Source organism: Oscarella lobularis, chromosome 14 (assembly GCF_947507565.1).
Source record: "Oscarella lobularis chromosome 14, ooOscLobu1.1, whole genome shotgun sequence".
NCBI classification, from domain to species: domain Eukaryota; kingdom Metazoa; phylum Porifera; class Homoscleromorpha; order Homosclerophorida; family Oscarellidae; genus Oscarella; species Oscarella lobularis.
In genome coordinates this window covers 1,587,352-1,605,993 of record NC_089188.1, presented here as the reverse complement: position 1 = coordinate 1,605,993, position 18,642 = coordinate 1,587,352, and the positions used below count along the sequence as shown (strand labels likewise).

At 47.1% G+C, this 18,642-nt stretch overlaps 3 protein-coding genes across 3 annotated transcripts; all 3 read right to left on the bottom strand.

Annotated features, from left to right (window-relative positions):
* Window positions 1-80: 80 nt before the first annotated feature.
* LOC136195306 (FERM, ARHGEF and pleckstrin domain-containing protein 2-like) lies at window positions 81-6,928 on the bottom strand. The gene is made up of 34 exons (XM_065984612.1): window positions 6,788-6,928; window positions 6,405-6,735; window positions 6,192-6,296; window positions 6,077-6,122; window positions 5,922-6,018; window positions 5,827-5,871; window positions 5,704-5,756; window positions 5,552-5,625; window positions 5,444-5,496; window positions 5,299-5,386; window positions 5,145-5,239; window positions 5,030-5,090; window positions 4,884-4,975; window positions 4,757-4,825; window positions 4,584-4,700; window positions 4,069-4,504; window positions 3,883-4,013; window positions 3,744-3,816; window positions 3,589-3,690; window positions 3,454-3,538; window positions 3,340-3,396; window positions 3,226-3,284; window positions 2,280-2,351; window positions 2,162-2,230; window positions 2,019-2,111; window positions 1,899-1,969; window positions 1,767-1,848; window positions 1,550-1,717; window positions 1,392-1,491; window positions 862-1,331; window positions 690-797; window positions 577-636; window positions 418-527; window positions 81-361 (listed from the first exon to the last, which is right to left on the bottom strand). The coding sequence occupies exons 2-34, from the start codon at window positions 6,462-6,464 to the stop codon at window positions 256-258; spliced, it is 3,507 nt and encodes a 1,168-aa protein (XP_065840684.1). The 5' UTR covers window positions 6,465-6,735; window positions 6,788-6,928; the 3' UTR covers window positions 81-255.
* Window positions 6,873-12,673, bottom strand: LOC136195308 (FERM, ARHGEF and pleckstrin domain-containing protein 2-like). Its single transcript, XM_065984614.1, has 35 exons — window positions 12,525-12,673; window positions 12,355-12,474; window positions 12,159-12,304; window positions 11,973-12,077; window positions 11,877-11,919; window positions 11,725-11,812; window positions 11,627-11,671; window positions 11,514-11,566; window positions 11,382-11,452; window positions 11,252-11,301; window positions 10,992-11,079; window positions 10,827-10,918; window positions 10,715-10,775; window positions 10,573-10,658; window positions 10,436-10,510; window positions 10,273-10,383; window positions 9,912-10,224; window positions 9,724-9,857; window positions 9,598-9,670; window positions 9,442-9,543; window positions 9,305-9,389; window positions 9,195-9,245; window positions 9,081-9,139; window positions 8,955-9,026; window positions 8,830-8,898; window positions 8,689-8,781; window positions 8,549-8,628; window positions 8,405-8,498; window positions 8,162-8,353; window positions 8,012-8,105; window positions 7,658-7,959; window positions 7,490-7,597; window positions 7,376-7,435; window positions 7,217-7,326; window positions 6,873-7,153 (listed from the first exon to the last, which is right to left on the bottom strand). Exons 3-35 carry the CDS (start codon window positions 12,213-12,215, stop codon window positions 7,054-7,056), a joined length of 3,216 nt encoding a protein of 1,071 aa, XP_065840686.1. The 5' UTR covers window positions 12,216-12,304; window positions 12,355-12,474; window positions 12,525-12,673; the 3' UTR covers window positions 6,873-7,053.
* Window positions 12,674-12,682: 9 nt separating this feature from the next.
* LOC136195305 (FERM, ARHGEF and pleckstrin domain-containing protein 1-like) lies at window positions 12,683-18,622 on the bottom strand. The gene is made up of 34 exons (XM_065984611.1): window positions 18,444-18,622; window positions 18,205-18,309; window positions 18,111-18,153; window positions 17,967-18,054; window positions 17,862-17,906; window positions 17,752-17,804; window positions 17,619-17,692; window positions 17,509-17,558; window positions 17,220-17,307; window positions 17,079-17,167; window positions 16,960-17,023; window positions 16,807-16,904; window positions 16,560-16,622; window positions 16,360-16,503; window positions 15,876-16,299; window positions 15,681-15,814; window positions 15,556-15,628; window positions 15,404-15,505; window positions 15,260-15,344; window positions 15,157-15,207; window positions 15,045-15,103; window positions 14,913-14,984; window positions 14,791-14,859; window positions 14,643-14,735; window positions 14,504-14,583; window positions 14,358-14,445; window positions 14,138-14,299; window positions 13,983-14,082; window positions 13,409-13,917; window positions 13,250-13,357; window positions 13,132-13,191; window positions 12,962-13,071; window positions 12,856-12,913; window positions 12,683-12,787 (listed from the first exon to the last, which is right to left on the bottom strand). Exons 1-34 carry the CDS (start codon window positions 18,498-18,500, stop codon window positions 12,686-12,688), a joined length of 3,600 nt encoding a protein of 1,199 aa, XP_065840683.1. The 5' UTR covers window positions 18,501-18,622; the 3' UTR covers window positions 12,683-12,685.
* Between the last annotated feature and the right edge of the window lie 20 nt (window positions 18,623-18,642).

The window sequence follows — 18,642 nt, the reverse complement described above, 5'->3', positions numbered from 1 at the left end:
TTCGGGGCCAGCGCAAGACGCGTTTCGACGAGCTTTCTTTGTTCGAGACGACGGAAAATGTCGATGGAGTCCCGGACAGATAGCGGCAGTGTGACGTCATCCAGAAAATAAAAACAATAACATTAGCAAACTACATTCTAACCGTTCTAGATAGTCTAGCGCAGTGCTACTACGATAGCTGAAAATAAATAATAATAAACTATTTTTGACGACGGCGCGGTACTGCAGCAACAACGGCAGCTGCTACTGTAGCGCCTAATGACTTGTGTGAATTCTTCTTTTGCCGAAACTCTTGTGCTTTGCTATGGTACTCAGCAGGCCATGGCATTTCTTGACAACGCCAACCAGAACTTCTACCCACCTAAAAAGAAACAAAATGTACCGGTCTTTTTTTTGACAGTGCATGGGTGTCATAACCTATCCATAGTGTATTTGTTGTCTGCTAGGAAGTAGTGAACGCTCGATGAAGTGAATAATTTGAAGACGCAGGGAACGGGAAGGACGGGCGATAGCTCCCCATGATCACGCTGAGAAGCCAAGTAAAGGAAAAATCAAACTGTGGTTCTTCATCTATACCTTTTCTGTCTCCGAAAGCTCGTATTGAGGCAGCGGCAGATATAAGAGAGGTTGGCTTTCCTACAAAAAAAGCAGCTCAGTTGCCTAAAGTTTGGATACGTCGCACCACATACTTCGTGACTGCAGTAAAATTTCAAATAGCCCGACCCTAAAACAAGCCAAAACCTTTTCCAACCATCTCTGCCTTTCACTTTATGAAATAGATAGCCACTCATTTCCTCCTAGAAGAAAAGCCAGTAAGTATTAGAATTACATAGCGAACAGGAATCGAAACGGCCCACTTACATCGCGTGAAAATTGAGAGTCGCCGAGAGACAAGAGAACCCGCGCAGGGGCGGACAACTCTTTCTGCTTCTTCCCTGCCGCAGCACCAACGTGCCCATCGGTTTTGCGCCGAACCATGAGGTGATCGCTTCTCAAGATCTGTTCGTTCTGCGGAATGGACGGTTGAGACGATGCGCTCGGCGGCACTTTGAGTCGATGCTTTTGAAGAGCAGTAGCACCAGAAGACTGAGACTCGTAAATCGACTGGGGAAACGATGCGGTTGGTGTTAGCTTCTCGTGCACGCGTACTACGGGCACCGCCGGCGTGGCAACCGAAACGGGACGCTTCGAATCCCGACTAATTTCAATTTCATTGCCAAATGAATTCTTTGTCGTTATAATTCCGTCAATTTTGGTACTAGTCGTCGAACCGCGTCTCCGACCCAATATCGCCGCCGAACGCCAATGAGACGGCGATTCGCGCAGTTTGGCTATATACACGGAGAAGATGCTCAAGACTTGGCGCAAAACCCTGTGATAAGTCTTCGCACCGTTTTCAATAGCCTCCTCGTGACACGCATTGCAGACCTTCTTCAACGCCTCGGTCTGTCCCAAGCGAGTGAAGTTACCCACACATTTCTTGCAGAAGGCCTTGTAAATCAAAGCATTCGCAACGTGAACGAAATCGACTACAATATAGCCGGCCTACCTTGGAGCAACGTTTGCACGTTTTCTTCCTGTTAAAGAGGTTGAATTTCTTTTGACAATTATAGCAATGCTTTCCAGGCGTAGAGACAGTCGCAGCCATCCGGTAGTCGTGTGACGGAGATTTTAGACCTCGTTTTAGAGACGAGGACGACTTCAGAACGGGTAAGTCCTATCAAAGCGAATAACGTGCAATGCAAACACGAGTGAAATTTGTTTACCTGTATGTCGAGACCCTTTATTCCGACGCCATCGATTGTTTCCCTCAGCGATACGAGCCACGACTTCTTTTCAATCGACGACCTGTCACTTCACAATGCCATTCGATGACTACCCTTTCTCCGGTGACGTACCCAGCAATTAAAACGAAAGAATTTCCCGCAGCCGGTGTAATGCGAAAGCCCAAGTCCGATCCGTCGTCAACCTGAAATAATCCATTCACAGAACGCCTTTCGATTAGGCGAGGAGAGTACCTTCATTCCAGCTAAAGAATATGTCTTTTCTGCAAGCAGCTGAGTTCCAGAGAACGACGATTGTTTGACGGCTCGCAAAAGAAAATCGCTAAACTATCAACCAATTGCTATTTTTCTACGGATTGCAGCGCGCAATCTCTCACCAGAATGTAGATTTTGGGCTTCGAACCATTGTTTCGAAGCTGAAGAAGCACTCCTTCCATTATAAATTTCTAAAGAAAAGACTGAAACGAAAAGTGCAAAGAAATTATGCACAAGTACCCGTCCCGATGCCAGCAAATTGGTAATGCCACCTAGTTCGCGTTGAAGACGAAACAGCTTCCTCGCATTCTCCTAAAAACGCACAAGCATGCTAGAAGTAAAGTCTTAAGGCTTCCATCAAGGCAAATAGGTAGCGTCAGTACAGTTCTAAGCAAAGTTTGAACTGAGGCCCCCTTTGGCCGCTAAGGTTTGACCATAAAAAGGCCAAAAAACGCGTCTTCTCGCTTAGAGAAGTTTAAAAATGAAAAAACATCGACACTTGACACAAACCCCACGGAAGACGGTGCTATGGAGGTTTATCCGGTGACAGAGGTGCCCAGGAGCTGGGAGAGAGATGCGAGAACTAGGAAGGCGTGCCAAGTTACACCCTTGTCAAGTAAGTATAAGCTTAACTAATCTACTCAGGGAGGCAACGAACTAAACATCGGCAGGCATTTGAACGAAATACATAGAGGGAACTAACGACTGCAGCTATTCACGATCAAAAAGTGACAAAAAGTGCTTCGTTTGAACCGAAACCTCCGCCAATCGGCCGCAAATGCATTTCTGCCGACAAAAACAAACGAAACTTTGTCTCAAAACGCGAAAAAAGACGAAGAATGTGTGCTGCGTACGCAAGACACGCCCTGTCACGCTACATTGAGCAACGCATGACGTCAATCGTCGCGTTGCTACGATAAATCGGTCGCGAAATGCATTGTGGGTCCATTCTAAAGACATTGAGTCGCTATTTGGACGCGAAAAGCGAACAAATACGCGCAGTTACAGCAGTACGCTTGGTCAGCAAAATCAGGTGCTACGTCCGCTTCTATAACGGGCAGTGCGCTACACTTATTAGTCCGGTCAAATTGACAGTGAATTGGCCCGATTCTACAATGCAGAATTATCTAACCGTCGTGAGAGGGGCTTAGGTGGTGTCTAGCGATGCTGCAAGTAGTTTACGAACCGCTGCTTTCGTTGAAATGTTTACACTCTCAAGAGCACTCTCAATGTATTCCAATGCCTCTGCAAAAATCGTACACTCGTCAGGCAAGAAAGAAATGCGCGCGTGCAAGCGAACCTTTGATATCAGCCAAATCGCTAGCGGATTCTCGAGAATACGACTGCTGCAGGAGTCCTAGTAGACGTTCGCACGTGCATGCATTTAAATCCGGCCCATCTTTTTTTGACTCACTTTTGAGCAACTCTTTATAGTGAACCATACGCTGAAAGGGACGATAGAACAGCTCTGAAACAGGCTTACGACCCGCCTCCGTTTCCTACAGACACAATCAACAAATAATCTATGAGTAGGAAGATAGGATTGCACTTCGAATTTTGCACAGATTCTAGCAAAATCGCTCATTTTGCTCTGCCAGTGATTCAGCAGCTCGAAAATCCTGCTTTCATTCGTAACGTAGTTCCTGTACACCTATGGCACCCTTGTCTGAAGCGCAAAGCGCATGCAAAGCAAACGAGAGAAACCTTCATGCACGCCATTCTCCTTTTCATAATGTCGCCGACGGTGCATTTCGCGTAGCGATCAGACTGCGACTCCCTGGGGGAAAAAACACATGCAAATGCTCAAGTCTATTGCATTGTAGTCAATAGTGGTCATCTATACCAGTAGTTGAGACGATCTTCTATTTCCGCAAGAAAATGCCTGTGAAAGGTCTCAAGCAGACCCAGATTTCCAAACAATTCGGCGATCTGCTTAGGAAGCAGCAAACGCGAGTTCTCGATCTCTTCGCGAAACTGAAAAAAAAAAAGACGAATAGAGAGAGGTCGTCGCCTGGAGGACGGAACTCACGTCGCTTAGGAGTTCGAGATCTCGAAAATACGATCTCTCCGTGTCTCTGATCTCGCACGCGACGAAATAATAAGCATTGGTCGCGCGATTCGTCACTTTGTCGTCCGACATATTCCGAACCATCTCTCCGATGTCGGCCAAAGGGACGTTCTCGCAAGCGAGCAGTGCCGAGTGGGGCGTCAAAGCCGTCGTCGACGACTCCTTTCCCGCCTCCTCGTCTTCCTCCTCCTCCAACGCCACCGATACATCGCTGCTACTACTCGTGCTGCTTCCCGGCGAAAGAAAGCTCAGACTTCGACTGATGTCCACGTCGCTGTCGGCGTCCTTCGAGAGCGAATTGCTTCGCATCGCCGACGGCGCTCGCGATAGCGTGGCGGCAATTATTCGATCGGCCGTCACTCGCTCCGAAACGATTTTGCGTCGAGCCGACCCGAGCCTAAAACAAATTATTTATGAGACGTTTTGCATCGCTTTGCATGCATCTCTCTTTTCTCGCGAGAGGAGAAGCCACTTGCCGTGATTTGCGCAATTTGATGCCGCCGCTGCTCTGCTGCGCTTCCTTTTCCGGCGAGGGCAACGACGGAGCGGGAGAGGGCGACACGAAGCGGACTCGGCCGGGACTCGGTGACTTCCTGGAAGTCAGCGTTGCACAGTGAAAGGGCTTCTCCCTGTCGTCAGTTCCAATTACCTGCGCACGGAGATTTGCGACTGGAGCAGTAGAGGATGCGTTCTGCTAGACGCAGAGGAAGTGGGCAATCTGTAAACAATACGGAGTTCGCTGGATATAAGTCGTACTGACGTTTATCGCTTATTACCGATAGAACGCTTGGAAGTCTACGAACAAATGCCATAATTGCTTACAATTCCATTTGTCCATCTTGAAACCGACTTCAGCGGATTTTCCTTTCTATGCAATTAGCGCCGGATGAGACGTTGACGACACAACCGCCGTTCTACGTACCAACGAGTGCAAGTCGAGATAGAAGCAAGTTGACGTAGAACGACATTTTTTTATCATTACCCTACACAAAAAGAATTACGCAGGCGACAAAGAGTCTTTTTACTATTTTTAGTACCAAGGAAAACTGTTCATCTTTTGACCTTGGCTGTAAACGGAAATGCCACTTCGACTAATCCCAAGAGCTATTTCCGTAGTGGAACCGTCGCCGTCCTTAGAAAGAATCGAATGAGTACTATGATAGACGACACGTGGAGATTATTTAGTCTCACTAGGGCCTTGAAAAAATGAACGCCATACTCGTTCAATCGAGAGCAGAGTTTGAGTATTTGAGTATCGCATTGGCTAGCAGTCAAGTTTCTAGGAGACGACGAATGAATAGTGCAATTTTTCATAGATAGATTTATATAGGAATACCGGCATATGTCTGACTGATGCAGCTCCTCCATTTCCGCCTCCAGTTCTGGCGTCTAATAATTAATTAATTAGAAACAGTAAATCACGTAAACGAGGAAGCGTCCTCGCCTGGTCGGGAACGAGACAGAACTGACTGGAATAGTTCTCCCCTAATTCACCGCAACCCGCATTCCCGATGTGACCTTCGAATCGAATAAATGCAAAAATTGGGATGCGTTACGTTCCCTCCCCGAGGGAGGGGAGGGGGAGGGACGACTGACTTTGCAAGAGATACGCTCCTATTTTGACGAGCGTCTGATGACCGCACCGTAACCTTGAAACAGACGTATTGACTCCCGCGCGCAAAGCGGGGGGGCCCAATGTGCATCAGTTAGCGGTCTAACCGATTTTCTAACAAGCTCTCCTGCAGCTGAATAACCAATAGGCATCTGCATGCGTAAGAGATCGGAAACGTCGTTTAGGGTTTCGCTTTTCTTACTTGACGAGATCGTCGTCGATGCGACTCGGCTCTTCGGGCCAGAATTTGACGGCAACGTCGAAGAGAATCGATTCGCCGCTCCAGCTGGCGCTGTTCGCTGCAAAACGATCGATTCGAACGTTTGCTCTGTTTTTGTTCGGGATATATTCGTTTACCTTTCCCCACTTGCTTCCCGAGGCTTTCGTCGAGATCAAGCCAGCACTGGCGTCACAGCGGGATCGAAAGGACGTGTGAGGAAAGGGGGTGGGAAGAGACTAACGATCCTCTGACCTTTTTGTTGTACTCGTCCGTGTACTGGAGTCCGAAATAGTGCGCTCGGGCGATCGGGACCACTTCAAGAACGTCTTCCCACAATTTTCTGCCTTTCGCCTTATTCTGTGGAAAGAACGCAGGTGCGGGGGGGCGGGCCCCCACGCGGTCGTCACAACGACAAAGGTACTTAGGAGTAAGAATAGGAAAAGGGGGGGCGAGCTTTCGACTCACTCGAACAGTGAAAACCAGAGTTTCCGACGAGGGAAGGAGACGAACTTCGCAAATCAGCATATCGACGCCGTCTAGTAGGACTCGATTGGAGCAGCCGGTTGATATCCGTGCAGATCAACAGCACACGTCTACTTCCTTATCACGTAACGTAGCTTGCCCAAACTGCTAGTAGCAGTCTCGAGGCGCGATTGGTAATGTCGCAGATTCTTGGTAACTTTATCTAAATACAGGCAGGCGTCGGGCGACAGGAGCACAGGCCGTTGCGAAATTGAATTGCGTGCGCTATAGCTTTCACTTCCGCCCAAACGTAAAAATAGCTTCACAGTATAACCTAAAAACAGACCACGAGTCAATTGGAACAAGCGCCAGGGTCGATGATGCACCTCTCAAAAGCGCCAAAAAAGACGTTCAAGGACTGCGAACACCGCCGGCATTATGTACCAGATGTAAAATGTACACCACGAGGCGTATCAGCCGCATATATGTCAAATTGCAAATTGCTGTATGCTGTTGACATGCGTGCATCTATTGAGCCTGATAAGGCGGGGTTCCATGCACTGATGCAGCCGTCTACACTTGAAATCTTTTCTGCTCATGAGTTAGAGAAACAAAGCTACAATATATCACTAAAACTTATCTTCCAATCGAATTAGACAATAGTGTGCGAACGCTGCGCGTTGTGCTTCTTCATTTTGGCTCCGCAACGACCGTGGGACAGTCGAACGACGCTATTCAGCACCTCAATCCATCTGAAAAAAAACCAAGCGTTGTTTTGTCTGTTTCGAGTTGGTCGTTTGACCGTGACGCCGCACCTTTCAAGAGAATACAGGCTTTCCGTCATGAAGTAGTACGTTTGGTCGTTCGAGTACAATTTGAAGATGTACGGCAATTGCTGAGCCACGTCCAATTCGTCGGAATCATTCTGAATCATATAGAATTATATAAAATCAATCAATCGTACTAGAACTCACTCTTTCGGGAAACGACAAATCAAACTCGGGCAATGGGAGTGCTTGAATCAGATGCGGATCCTGAAAAAAGAGAGGACAAGTGCACGACACAAAGTTGACGCGTCACAACGTTACTTCATGTGATCGATAGAAATTGAAGCAACTGTTGGCGACTGTCAACCAGAAGCGCTTCCACCCGGCCTTTCCTTTCATTTTTGTTATTAAGTACCCGCTCAATTCTCTCTGAAAAGAACGACCAAAAAATGAAATAGCTTACTCTCAAAGTGCAGTCATTTTTTTTACGTCGGACGAAAACTGCTTGTCTTGCAGCGACAAGAGCACTTTGCCACGAGCCGGCAAATCAAGAGAATTCGCTTGAAATGCGACAAGAGCTCGCGACCGTTCGCGCATGGTAGACAAACGGTCGTCGCCCAGCCGCGAGGCGATCGCCGTCGCAGTCGCCGGTACTGGGAGCTTGGCCTTATCCCCGGAAGGAGAAATCGCTCGATTTTCCTCAGCAGAATCCGAAGGAGTCGATTCCGCTGACGGTGTTCGACACATAGCCGCTTGACGCCAGTAAGCCGAGCCTCTTCGTCGGCCCGCAACTGATCCGAAGAAGAAATCGTTACAAGTACCACTTCATTGCGAACGTCTTACGCTTTCTCTGCTCTTTACTATAGCACTCGTCGCAAACGCGAACTAGCTTTTGACTCAACGAAAGACAGTGAGTAAAGCATCGACCGCAAACGACCTAAAGTGAACATATAGACCAACATGGCAAATCAATTCAATATAAAACTGATTCACCCTTCCGCATCCCTTGCAGCAATTCTTTCTCGTCCATATTCCAAAACGCGATAAACAGTTCATGCACTTCTTAGTCATTGTCGATTTCGCCGTAACGTCGTTCTGAATCTCGTATTCACCGGTTTGATCGAAGCCGGCAAGCAACGGCACTACGGTGCGCAGCTTTTTCGCTTCAAGACTGCTTCGCAAGTCCTAAACAAAACTAGAAATTGTGCACCAAGAACTAAAGCAGCAGCTGCTCACGTGGAAGGAATCGCCTTGTCCTTCTGCTTCATAGTCGTAGGCTTTCATTGCCTTACGAAACGCTTCAAGCCACAGCTGCTTTTCCGCACAAGAACTGCAGGAACGTAAAACGTATGGCAGACGTGCTGAGCTGCAAGAACTCACCTTGCCATAACGATAAAAGATCCGTCCTTATCCGTCAATTTGAATACAGAACCGTTCTCTCTTCCGACCTCATCTTCCACCTTTGCACCGTATACGTATAAGGTTATAGTTTATTTGAAAGAAAGCATTTCTTCCCCCACCTTCAGTTCACTTAGAGGTATCGCTTTCTTTGCCACTAGCTGAGAACCGTAAATCACCGTCCGTTTGGCAGCGTACAAAAGAATGTCATTAAACTAAACGAAGATCCCATACAACCAATGCAAATTAGCACAGTATTGTACCAGAAAAAATATCTTGACTTTCGCTCCGTTGACTCCGAGTTTGAGAAGATTTCCCTCCATAATAAAAACCTTGTGAGACGAAGGATCAACAAATTATTTAATTAACGGATCTCCCCTCAACTTACTCGTCCGGGTCGTAGAAGATCGTCAACGCCAATCAATTCGCGCTGAATTCGCGTCATTTTTCTAGCATTTTCCTATAAACAGATCGACGATAGGATGCTTATGTTCAATCTATCAAATAAACGTACAGCTGCTCTGGTCGACGTGTTGACGTGCGTTAGTGCTATCTCAATGTGTTCCGCAGCCTCTGCGATTCATCACATCCATGTTGACAAGACACAATATATCAATTGATATGAAACCTTTAATTTGGGAAACGTTTATATGACTGGGATTGGCATTCTGGTGCAGTCCTAGTCAAAAGTTTAATTAATCAAAAATAAATAGGCATGCACGAAAAGGACCACTTCACTTTTCAGCAATTCCTTATAGTGGACCATCCGTTGAAAGGGTCGGTAGAAAAACTCTGATACTGGCCGGTGGCACACGTTCGAGAGCTGCACATTAACTTAACGTGCCGAGTAGCATTTGCTATATGATATATTCCACCTCAAATTGAGCGCACATCTTGGCAAAGTCGGAACTCTTGCTTTGGAGCTGAGTCAACATTTCAAATATTTTTGCCTCGTTTGTGACGTAGTTTGTATAAAGCTAGCGACGGCACCATTTTTCGTATCGATTCAGAAAGGCGTACTTTTGGTTTACCTTCATGCAAGCCATGCGCCTTTTCATGATATCGCCAATTTCGCATTTTAGATACTTTTCCGAATTTCCTTCCCTAAAAACATAGCCAGTGAGTCGTCAGGAGTGACAGACGAACAACATGCTGACCACAGTGACAATCGCTCTTCTAATTCACAAAGAAAACTCTTGTGAAACTCTTGAATGAGATCCAAATTGAGAAACAATTCGGACACTTGCTTGGGAAGTAAGAGACGAGATCGTTCGACGGCCGAGCGAAATTTCTGCATATCATAAGAAATATTAGCTAAGACCTATTTACCTTTTGAAAAACGTACGCCGTTGAGAATGTCGAGATCGCGCACGTACGATCTTTCAGTGTCTCGAATTTCGCGAATGACGCAAAAGTAGGCAATAGTCGGCCCGTCGTTTTCGGCCGCTTGCTCGGAGAGTTTTCTGACCACTTGAACGATATCCACGTCGGGAACATCGACGTCGGACGAAAGAAGTTCTCCACATCCGTCGTCAAATCCTTCGTCATCTCCCGTTTCGACGTCCGGCTCGCCCAACGAAGGCAAAGACTTCGAAGACGATATTTTCGTCCAAGCTACAGATGAATCGAGCGTTCTCCACTCGGAAACGCATCTTCTCCTGCGAATGCGCATAGAAATTTTTGAAATCTGCTGATTATGGTCTCACCTGACACACGACGGATTGAATTTCATTTGCCACACACTCGACGGCGGAACAGGCAATCTGGTCTTACAGACAGAAAAAGAAGGCTCTTGACTATCTGGCGAGCTAACTTTTCTATTCATTTAAATTAGGGACTGCATTAGGTGTTCTTTAATTGCAGACGCACCGTGTGACAGGTACTGAGAAAAAGCGTCGTCTTGCCTGGCTCGTGCGTTCGACTGGCGTTTGCTCTTTGGATAAACTGATTCAAAAGGAGCTGACGTGTGTGACACACGGTTGGAACGGACAATAATAATAGCTTACTAGTAGAAAGCGTAGAAGTCAGTGAAAAGCCTCCAAATCTCTTTAGCTGGTATTTTGCCTTCAATCGTAAATTCCATTTTCGAAATCTACCAATGAAGAGAATCATATCCGTACGAGGTGCAGGAAATGAGGAGTCCCTTACCCCTCCACGAACTTTTACAAAGAAACTTTTTCCTTTGTAACTCGTGCTTGCTATTGCGTCCCTAAAGACTCAAATGCAGCCAGCTCAATTTGACCATAGACAATGAGAGTACCAAGTAAACTTATCGACGATAACGGAATCGGATGAAACAACTAGTATTCCTTCACAGCAGATACCCAATCTCACTCTACAGCCCCGAGTGTCCTATTTAGGTCGAAAGAGCAACGTACGAGAACAGCTGTCGGTAATGGGAAGACTGGCGTCGTTACGCGTTTACCAAGGAGTTGAAAAAATGAGCCCCGTACGAGTCGGAACGTCGAGCCAAGTCTAGAATGCGACAATCGCAATCACTTGGCTTCAGCCCTCTAGAAGAAAAGAAGCCCGTTTGCGTTACGCAAATAGGATCGTTCTAGCCTGATCGTCACATTAATTAGCTAAACGCATGCATCGACATCCGCTGCTTCCTCACGGCGATCGATGCCGAGGACGTACGGATAATAGGAGTCGAGAGCGGATTGATAAAACGCGCGGCCATACCTATAGTGCTCGGTCGCATGAAGAGCTTCGATTTTGGCTTCGATTCGTCCCTTTATATACATAAGCGTTAGATAAATAATTGTTTAATTCATGTGGCCGCTTTTGGCGACGTTTGGAACTAGACTTGCACCTGGTTGGGAACTAAGCAGTACTGACTTGAGTACCCACGCTTGTGAAGCGTTTCGTCATAATCTCCGAGACCTGGAACAAGAGATAACATCACGTTCTGTTTAACAATTGGCTCGATCGTAATCGGCTCTACTTTGTATGAGATAGACAGCAATCTGCAGCAACGTCTGCTGACTGGAGGAAATGCTAATAAAATATCCTCGACTTAGAGAGAGGGAGAGAGAACAACGAACGGAATGATCCTACCTTCCGTCGAGCAGATCTTCCTGGAATTGCACCACCAAGAGACAACTAATGAACGAGACATCTCGATCGTCTTTCATTCGATATCTCCCCAAAGTTACCGAACGATGTCGTCGGTGACGCAAAAGGGGTCAGATGGCCACATCTTTACTTTCAGATAAAACAACACCGAATCGTTTCTTGTGGATCCTACGAAAACAACAAGGAGCTGCATCCTATCCCACTTCAGACAACGCCGCGGGGATCGGACGACCTTTGACTTGCTTTCCTAACGCTTTGTCCATATCCAGCCACAGCTAAAGCGAACTCCACTTTCTTCCATTTCTTCGTCCCCAATCCGTTGGCTCACCTTTCGATTGTAGTCGTCGCTATGGAGAAGGCCAAAGAAACGGGGATCGGCCAGAGGAACGACTTGGAGGACCTCATTCCACAAATCACGGCCGGTGCTTCGCTTCTAGAGACGACACAGGGAACGTAGAGTGGGTTCGACTGCGTCACGTTATCGGGACACTAAGCGAATGCAACCACGCTGTACCTGAAAGGTAAACACTAGCGGATCGGACGAGTAGACGCGAACTTCGCAGATCAACATGACGCCGAGATAGCGAGAGCACAGGCGGAACCACCTAGCAGGCAGGCAGACAGGGTGTGGTATGAGCGGTGGTAGGATCAACGCCAACACTAATCATAGGGAACCTTAATTAGACAAATAATAAACGCAACTGCTGTACCTTAGTACTACGATTGAGAAAATCGTTGTCGAAGGTTAATTAATTAACCACTATCTGTCCATCGCTACAATGACTCTGACTGAACTGAGTAGACCGACGAGGGCCCCGTGGGAGTATGAACTATTATGGAGTGCCTAATAGAAGTTATTACTGTTCTAGTTAGCTCATACCGTGGCTATCGACTTTCCAGGCAGCGTATAGCCCGGAAACCCACGTTTGCTTCCTCCAGTTGGGTCCTTTCCGCTAAATCTAGCGCCCCTTCCAAACGTGTGACTGCATGGGATCGCTGCGAGGCCTCGAATTGCTGTGGAGCACCGGAGCCGCAAGGTTATTATAGCGCGCACTGGTTGTGAAAAGGCGTGCCCATGATAGATACATCAATCCATGGTGCCATAGAAAGCATGCAAAGGATAGAATTTCTCGATTTTCGCATCTACGAGCAAGTAAAATACGATAGTGTTAAAATATTGTTTTTGAACGATTTCTAGCAAATCCTTTAACTTTTGCCAGACAGCGACCGTGGCACTTGCGTACAGCGCCGTACAACACTTCAATCCACCTAGAGCAGGAGATGAGCAAACGAAAACAAACGAGAAACTAGGCATGCCTTTCTAGGGAGTGGCGATTTTCTGTCATGAAATAGTACGCCACGTCGTCGGAAAACAACTTGAAAAGGTATGGCAACTCTTGTGCTACCTGTAGTTCATCTGCATCACCCTACCATTCAAAGATTAAAATACGTGAAAGTCGGCAGCTAAGCAGCTCGCTACAACACACCCTTTCAGGAAGAGATAGGTCGAACTCGGGTAATGGAATTGACTGGATCAATTTAGAGTCCTAGGAAAGCATCATACACCAATGCATTTAAATACTGTATGGAGATAGATAGTCATACTTCGTGAGATTTGTACAAGTTGAGACAATTGTTGCCCACCGTTAGCCAGAAACGTTTCCAACTAGGTTTTCCGCGCACCTTCCTTATGAGGTACCCGCTCAATTCTCTCTAATAAAAAAATTTCAAGTGCCATAGGCACTGTGACTTCAATACGCTTACGTCAGATGAAAATTGTTTGTCTTGAAGTGATAGCAAGACTTTGCCCAGCGCTGCCGCTAGAGCTGGCGCCTCTTCAAGAGAACGAGCCTTGGCAATTGTCCTAGCAATACATTGCTGTCGCAGCCGCTGAGCGTAAGACGCGGAAGACGGCGCACTTCGACAGTTGCGCACTTCCCTGTGACTGCTGCTGCGAAACAGAAATTCGCCACGACGACCCGCCCTTAGTGGAGAGAGAAGAGCCGGGTCTATGCGAGGTTCTTCGGGAGGAAAATCGTCGCCACGTGGACTATTTGCTTCATCTGCTGTCGTGCAACTTCCAGTGCCGCTGTCTTGAGAGAAACCGGTTGAATTGAGGGATAGTCTTTTGGAAGTTATGTGAGGCAGGGGAGACGGCTCATCGAGTTCGAGTTCAAGTTCGAGTGCGGCGGCTGAATCAATGCTGGGTGATTCGGATCGGCGGCGCACTGCATTCTGCCGCCAGTAGGCCGAGCCCCTACGCTTTCCAGCAACTAGACAATGAGAAGAGCAGGCATATGTTGATGAAAAGAAAAAATGCCTGTAAGAATGCTATTACGTTTTTGTTGCTCTCGCGAATAGCATAGTTCACAAACGCGAACCGGTTTCTCGCTGAACGAAAGGCGAAGAAACTGCGTCAAACATCGGTTGCAAACAACCTGTCAAACGATCGAGCGATGACGACGGGCACGACGAAAGGATCGCGATCTTTACCCATCCGCATCCTTTGCAGCGATTCTTTCGCTTCAATAGTCCAAATTTCGATTGGCAATTCGCGCATCTGGTCATTTCGGGGTTCTTCGTCGCTTGATCAACGTCGGGATGCACTGACGACGTTATGGATCGCTTTTGTAACTGCACGGTACTAGACAAATCCTAGAAGCGAAACATATTGTGCCTTGCAAAAAAAACAGACAAAGGTGTTATACAGTACCTCAAACGTGTCTCTGTCGTATCCTTCACTTAAGTTCTTTATAGCCTTTCCCAGTGCTTCCAACCAAAGTCGTTTTTCTGCAGTAGAGCTGCAAAGGACCAAATATTAGGTATGACCGTGACTTCAACGAAATCTTGTAGGTGAACCTTGCCATGACAATAAAGGATCCGTCAGTGGTCCTTAGTTTAAAGCTCCACTGACTGGTTTTCATTTGTTCGTCTTCCACCTTAGAATTGAGAGCCCAATGAGACGTCGAGTTTCGTACAGAACAAAACGTCGTCTTACCTCTATTTCAGTTAGAGGCATGACTTTTTTTGTGAGCAGCTGAGAACCGTGCAGCACATTTCGTTTGACGGCGTACAGGAGAATATCATTAAACTGAAAAAACCGACGAAATAAATAGATGTGATTGAGACAAGAGCAGCTTTCTAACCAGAAAAAATATCTTGGGCTTTGCTCCGTTGACTCCAAGTTTGAGCAGGCTACCTTCCATAATAAAGACCTTTCAGCACAGAGCACGTTAGATTCGTGGTAGTACAGAAGCTATGACCTTACTCTTCCTGGTCTTAGCAGATTGTCGACGCCAACCAGTTCGCGTTGAAGTCTCATCATTTTTCTTGCATTTTCCTGCAAAATAGAAGCATAAGAGACTCTCCATACGTCACAACGCCTAAAGTCAATCCGTACAGCTGATCTAGTAGACTTGTTGACGTGCTCCAAGGCAAGTTCAATGTGCTCAAGAGCCTCTAGAATAGAGCTAGCGCATCAAAACAAATTTTCACGCATTCGTCTCTCACACCTTTGATTTTCGGTATATCTATATGTTTGGGATCAGCTTTCTGCTGCAGTCCTACACATGATGCACATAAGCATTCTCATAAGACAAGAAGTAGGAGCTTTACTTTTTAACAGCTCCTTGTAATGAACCATTCTCTGAAAAGGACGGTAGAAAAATTCCGAAACAGGTCTATGGCAGACGTTAGAGTGCTACGAAAAAAAACACGTATTCTTTCAGGTGCAAACTACAACGAGTAGTCTTTCTTTACTTCAAACTCTGCACAAACTTTGGCAAATTCGGACCTTTTGCTCTGCAACTGAGCTAACATTTCAAAGATCTTCGTTTCATTCGTAACGTAGTTGGTATACAGCTAATAATAAAGATCTTTGATTGGCTTGACGACTCTGAGTCATTTTTTACCTTCATGCAAGCCATCCGCTTTTTCATGATATCGCCAATTTCACATTTGACGAACTTTTCCGCGTGTTCTTCCCTGTAGCAACAAAAGGCTCAGACCCGAAAAAAATGCAAATGGGCAGTCGTACCATAAAGCAAGTCGCTCTTCCAGCTCGGCCAGGAAAGTTTGATGGAACTCGTGAATGAGATCCAAATTGAGAAACATCTCGGAAACTTGCTTTGGTAGAAGAAGACGCGAATCGTTCACTCTGGAGCGAAATCTCTACATGCCAAACAAAGAATAACAATGACATCAAACGCGCAAGTATACACAGCTATCCTACCCCGTTCAGTATGTCGAGATCTCGAACGTACGATCTTTCCGTGTCTCGAATTTCACATATAATGAAATAGTAGGAAGTGGGCTTCTGTTTGGCTTCTTCAGACAGTCTCCTTGCTACTTGTACAATGTCGACGTCGGGAATCTCGTCGAAACTGGCCGGGGTGACAGTTCCACATGTGCCGTCCTCACCAAATCCTTCGTCTTCACCACTTGAACTACTAGTAGTAAAGGCATCGCGATCGGTATCGAAGCAGCAGTCTATTTCGCTGAGAGACGACGCCAGTGGACTCGACAGCTGTGAGGTTGACATTTGTGAACTTGACAGAGGAGAATAACTTGAAGGCGCAGATTTTTTTTTCCTTCGCGCTTCCGGCGACCCGCAAGACAAACTTTCGCAAGTCCTCCACTCAGAAACTATCCTTCTCCTGCAGAAGAACAAAAACGTCTATATGTGCCACTCGACGTTTGATTGGACTCGGAGATACCGAAGTGACGAGGAGCTATAGCACCTCTGAAACGCTTGGGAAGCCGATGGAATGTGCGATAGTCGGTTGAGCGACATCGACCTGTCGATAGGGAAAAACGCCGACTCGGGCCTTCGCTCCCATTTTTGAGTCTTGCTGACTTTCCTGCTCCGACCTCGCAAATAAAACACGGTGCCAATATAACGAACGAAGATTCTAACCTGATAGGAGACCACTGCCTATTCAGAAGCGGAGGGCTCGTGGAAGCCGGCTCACTGAGGCATCTAAAAAGTTCAATCAACCGATTGTCTTCGCGAACAAAAGCACCAGTTGCGATGCGGAAGTGGACACACTAGGTCCACCGACTAACGACAAAAGCGCTACGTGATTAAATTCCGATTAGGCCTCAATATGAACGTCTGGCGAAGAGCGCGTCTAACTAAACGATTGCGTACAACGCGTTCCCACCTGTAGAAGGACTGGAGGTCGACGAAAAGCTGCCAGACCTCCTTGGCCGACGTCCGATCCTCAATCTTGAAGCTGATCTTGCGGGAAGGCTCGTTCGTCTAATGAACGCTAATAAATAGCCAATCTTTCGGTCTAATACAGTTACGCGTCCACCTCCAGCGAGAGAAGTTCGACGAAGAAGAGCTTTCCTTTGTAACTCGCCTTTTGCACGACAGCCCTATATATATTCACGATTTATGCACACGAACATTCCCACGGAATAGCAGACTAACCAGGGAAACTTGTTAAGAGTCGTGAAGCCCGAAGAGACGACAATTCCATCGCAGCCGATACCCAACGCGATGGAAACATCGCCACTATCCTACAGTATGTCATTTACATACCGGTAGCCGCGGTCGGATGCTAAAACTCACTCGAGCGGGAAAGGAATGAACTCCGTAGGACTCCAAGCGCCGAGCTAATTCAAGCACACGAAAATCGCATTCGCTTGGCGACAAGCCTCTATGAAAAGCCACCCCAATCAGACAGGTTCCATCAGCGCGACGCTGCGACCAATCAATTAGCCTAATGGGGACGTTAACGGTGCATACGCGCGCAGCGAAACGAGCTCAGGTGCGCTTGGGAGGTTAGCTAACCAATTCTCGTATGATTATCGTCGTACGTCGCGCGGTCAAACTTGGTTGGGTGGGAATGCAAATTTACCTGCAAAGGGAGGTCTTGTGTAAGGCTTCGATGTCTCTTTCCATTTCGCCCTACAAGACGACATCTTGCTCTAAACGTCGCGATAATGATTCGCGTCGTCGTCGTATTACCTGGTCGGGAAGAAGACAGAATTGGCTCGAATAGCCGGGCTTGTGACGAGTTTCGTCGAGGTCACCGAGATGACCTTTTAAGTAGACAGTTCCAGGAATGAGTCATCTCTCTGTTTATTTAGTAAAGTCATACTTTGTATGAGATATGCTCCGACGCGCAGCAGTGTCTGTCGAGAGCAGAGAATGCTAAAAGAACGATCCTTGGAATGAGAGTGAGAAACGGATATACGAATTCCAGCGCACCTTTTGTCGAGCAGACCCTCCTGCAGTTGTACGACCAACAAACATCTGTTTTTCGGCGCCGATTAGAGGGCGGTGTGGCGCTCAATAATTCGACAAACGACTCACCTAACAAGGTCGTCTTTGACTCGAGAGGGATCGGGCGGCCAGATCTTCACTTTCAGATGAAAGAGAGCCGAATCGCCACCGGCCGTTGCTGTACAAACATCGTAAACTGGCTATAGAGTCGAAATAGACGTGCTCAAGTCAGACCTTTCACTTGTTTCCCCAGCGGTTTATCCATATCAAGCCACAACTGATAAAACCCATTTTGCAGCCTGGCGCTGTAGACGTAGACGCGCTTTACCTTCTGGTTGTAGTCGTCAGTGAAAAGAAGACTGAACAAAGTCGGCTCCGCTAAGGGAACGACTTGCAGGACTTGGTGCCACAGTTCGCGTCCACTCGATCGTTTCTAAGCAAAAGACGTTGAATCGGGGGAGGGACTGGGGGGACTCACGCCTGCTTTTATAAAAACTAAGGCGTACTATTTTTTCCGCCAGCTCTTCATCTCGAAGAGCCGGCGTCACCAAAGGAGAACAGACGAACCTGGAGAGTGAAAACGAGCGGATCTGACGCATAGACGCGAACTTCGCAGATCAGCATGATGAGCGAGGGGGGCAGACGAACCGAAGCAAACGCTGGCAGCACAAGTGGGAGCAACTAAATGGGCGACAGGAGACGCGACGAGAGACTGGTCGCACGCCTCCCGATACCAGAGGATGTATGTGCAATGCGGAGGGACATT

Excerpts from the sequence above, each read along its gene's own strand:
- LOC136195308 (XM_065984614.1), bottom strand. The coding sequence starts at position 12,215 with ATGTTGATCTGCGAAGTTCGCGTCTACTCGTCCGATCCGCTAGTGTTT. Across the intron at positions 11,080-11,251 it reads CATGCGACCGAGCACTATAG|AGGGCTGAAGCCAAGTGATT; the intron begins GTATGGCCGCGC and ends CTTTTCTTCTAG. Across the intron at positions 10,511-10,572 it reads GACTTCTACGCTTTCTACTA|TTTATCCAAAGAGCAAACGC; the intron begins GTAAGCTATTAT and ends CTTTTGAATCAG.
- LOC136195305 (XM_065984611.1), bottom strand. The coding sequence starts at position 18,500 with ATGCTGATCTGCGAAGTTCGCGTCTATGCGTCAGATCCGCTCGTTTTC. Across the intron at positions 14,584-14,642 it reads TGCCTCTAACTGAAATAGAG|GTGGAAGACGAACAAATGAA; the intron begins GTAAGACGACGT and ends CTCAATTCTAAG. Across the intron at positions 12,788-12,855 it reads ACGGTCGCTGTCTGGCAAAA|ATGCGAAAATCGAGAAATTC; the intron begins GTTAAAGGATTT and ends ACTTGCTCGTAG.
- LOC136195306 (XM_065984612.1), bottom strand. The coding sequence starts at position 6,464 with ATGCTGATTTGCGAAGTTCGTCTCCTTCCCTCGTCGGAAACTCTGGTT. Across the intron at positions 5,626-5,703 it reads AGGAGCGTATCTCTTGCAAA|GTCACATCGGGAATGCGGGT; the intron begins GTCAGTCGTCCC and ends TTCGATTCGAAG. Across the intron at positions 3,397-3,453 it reads CTATAAAGAGTTGCTCAAAA|GACTCCTGCAGCAGTCGTAT; the intron begins GTGAGTCAAAAA and ends AACGTCTACTAG.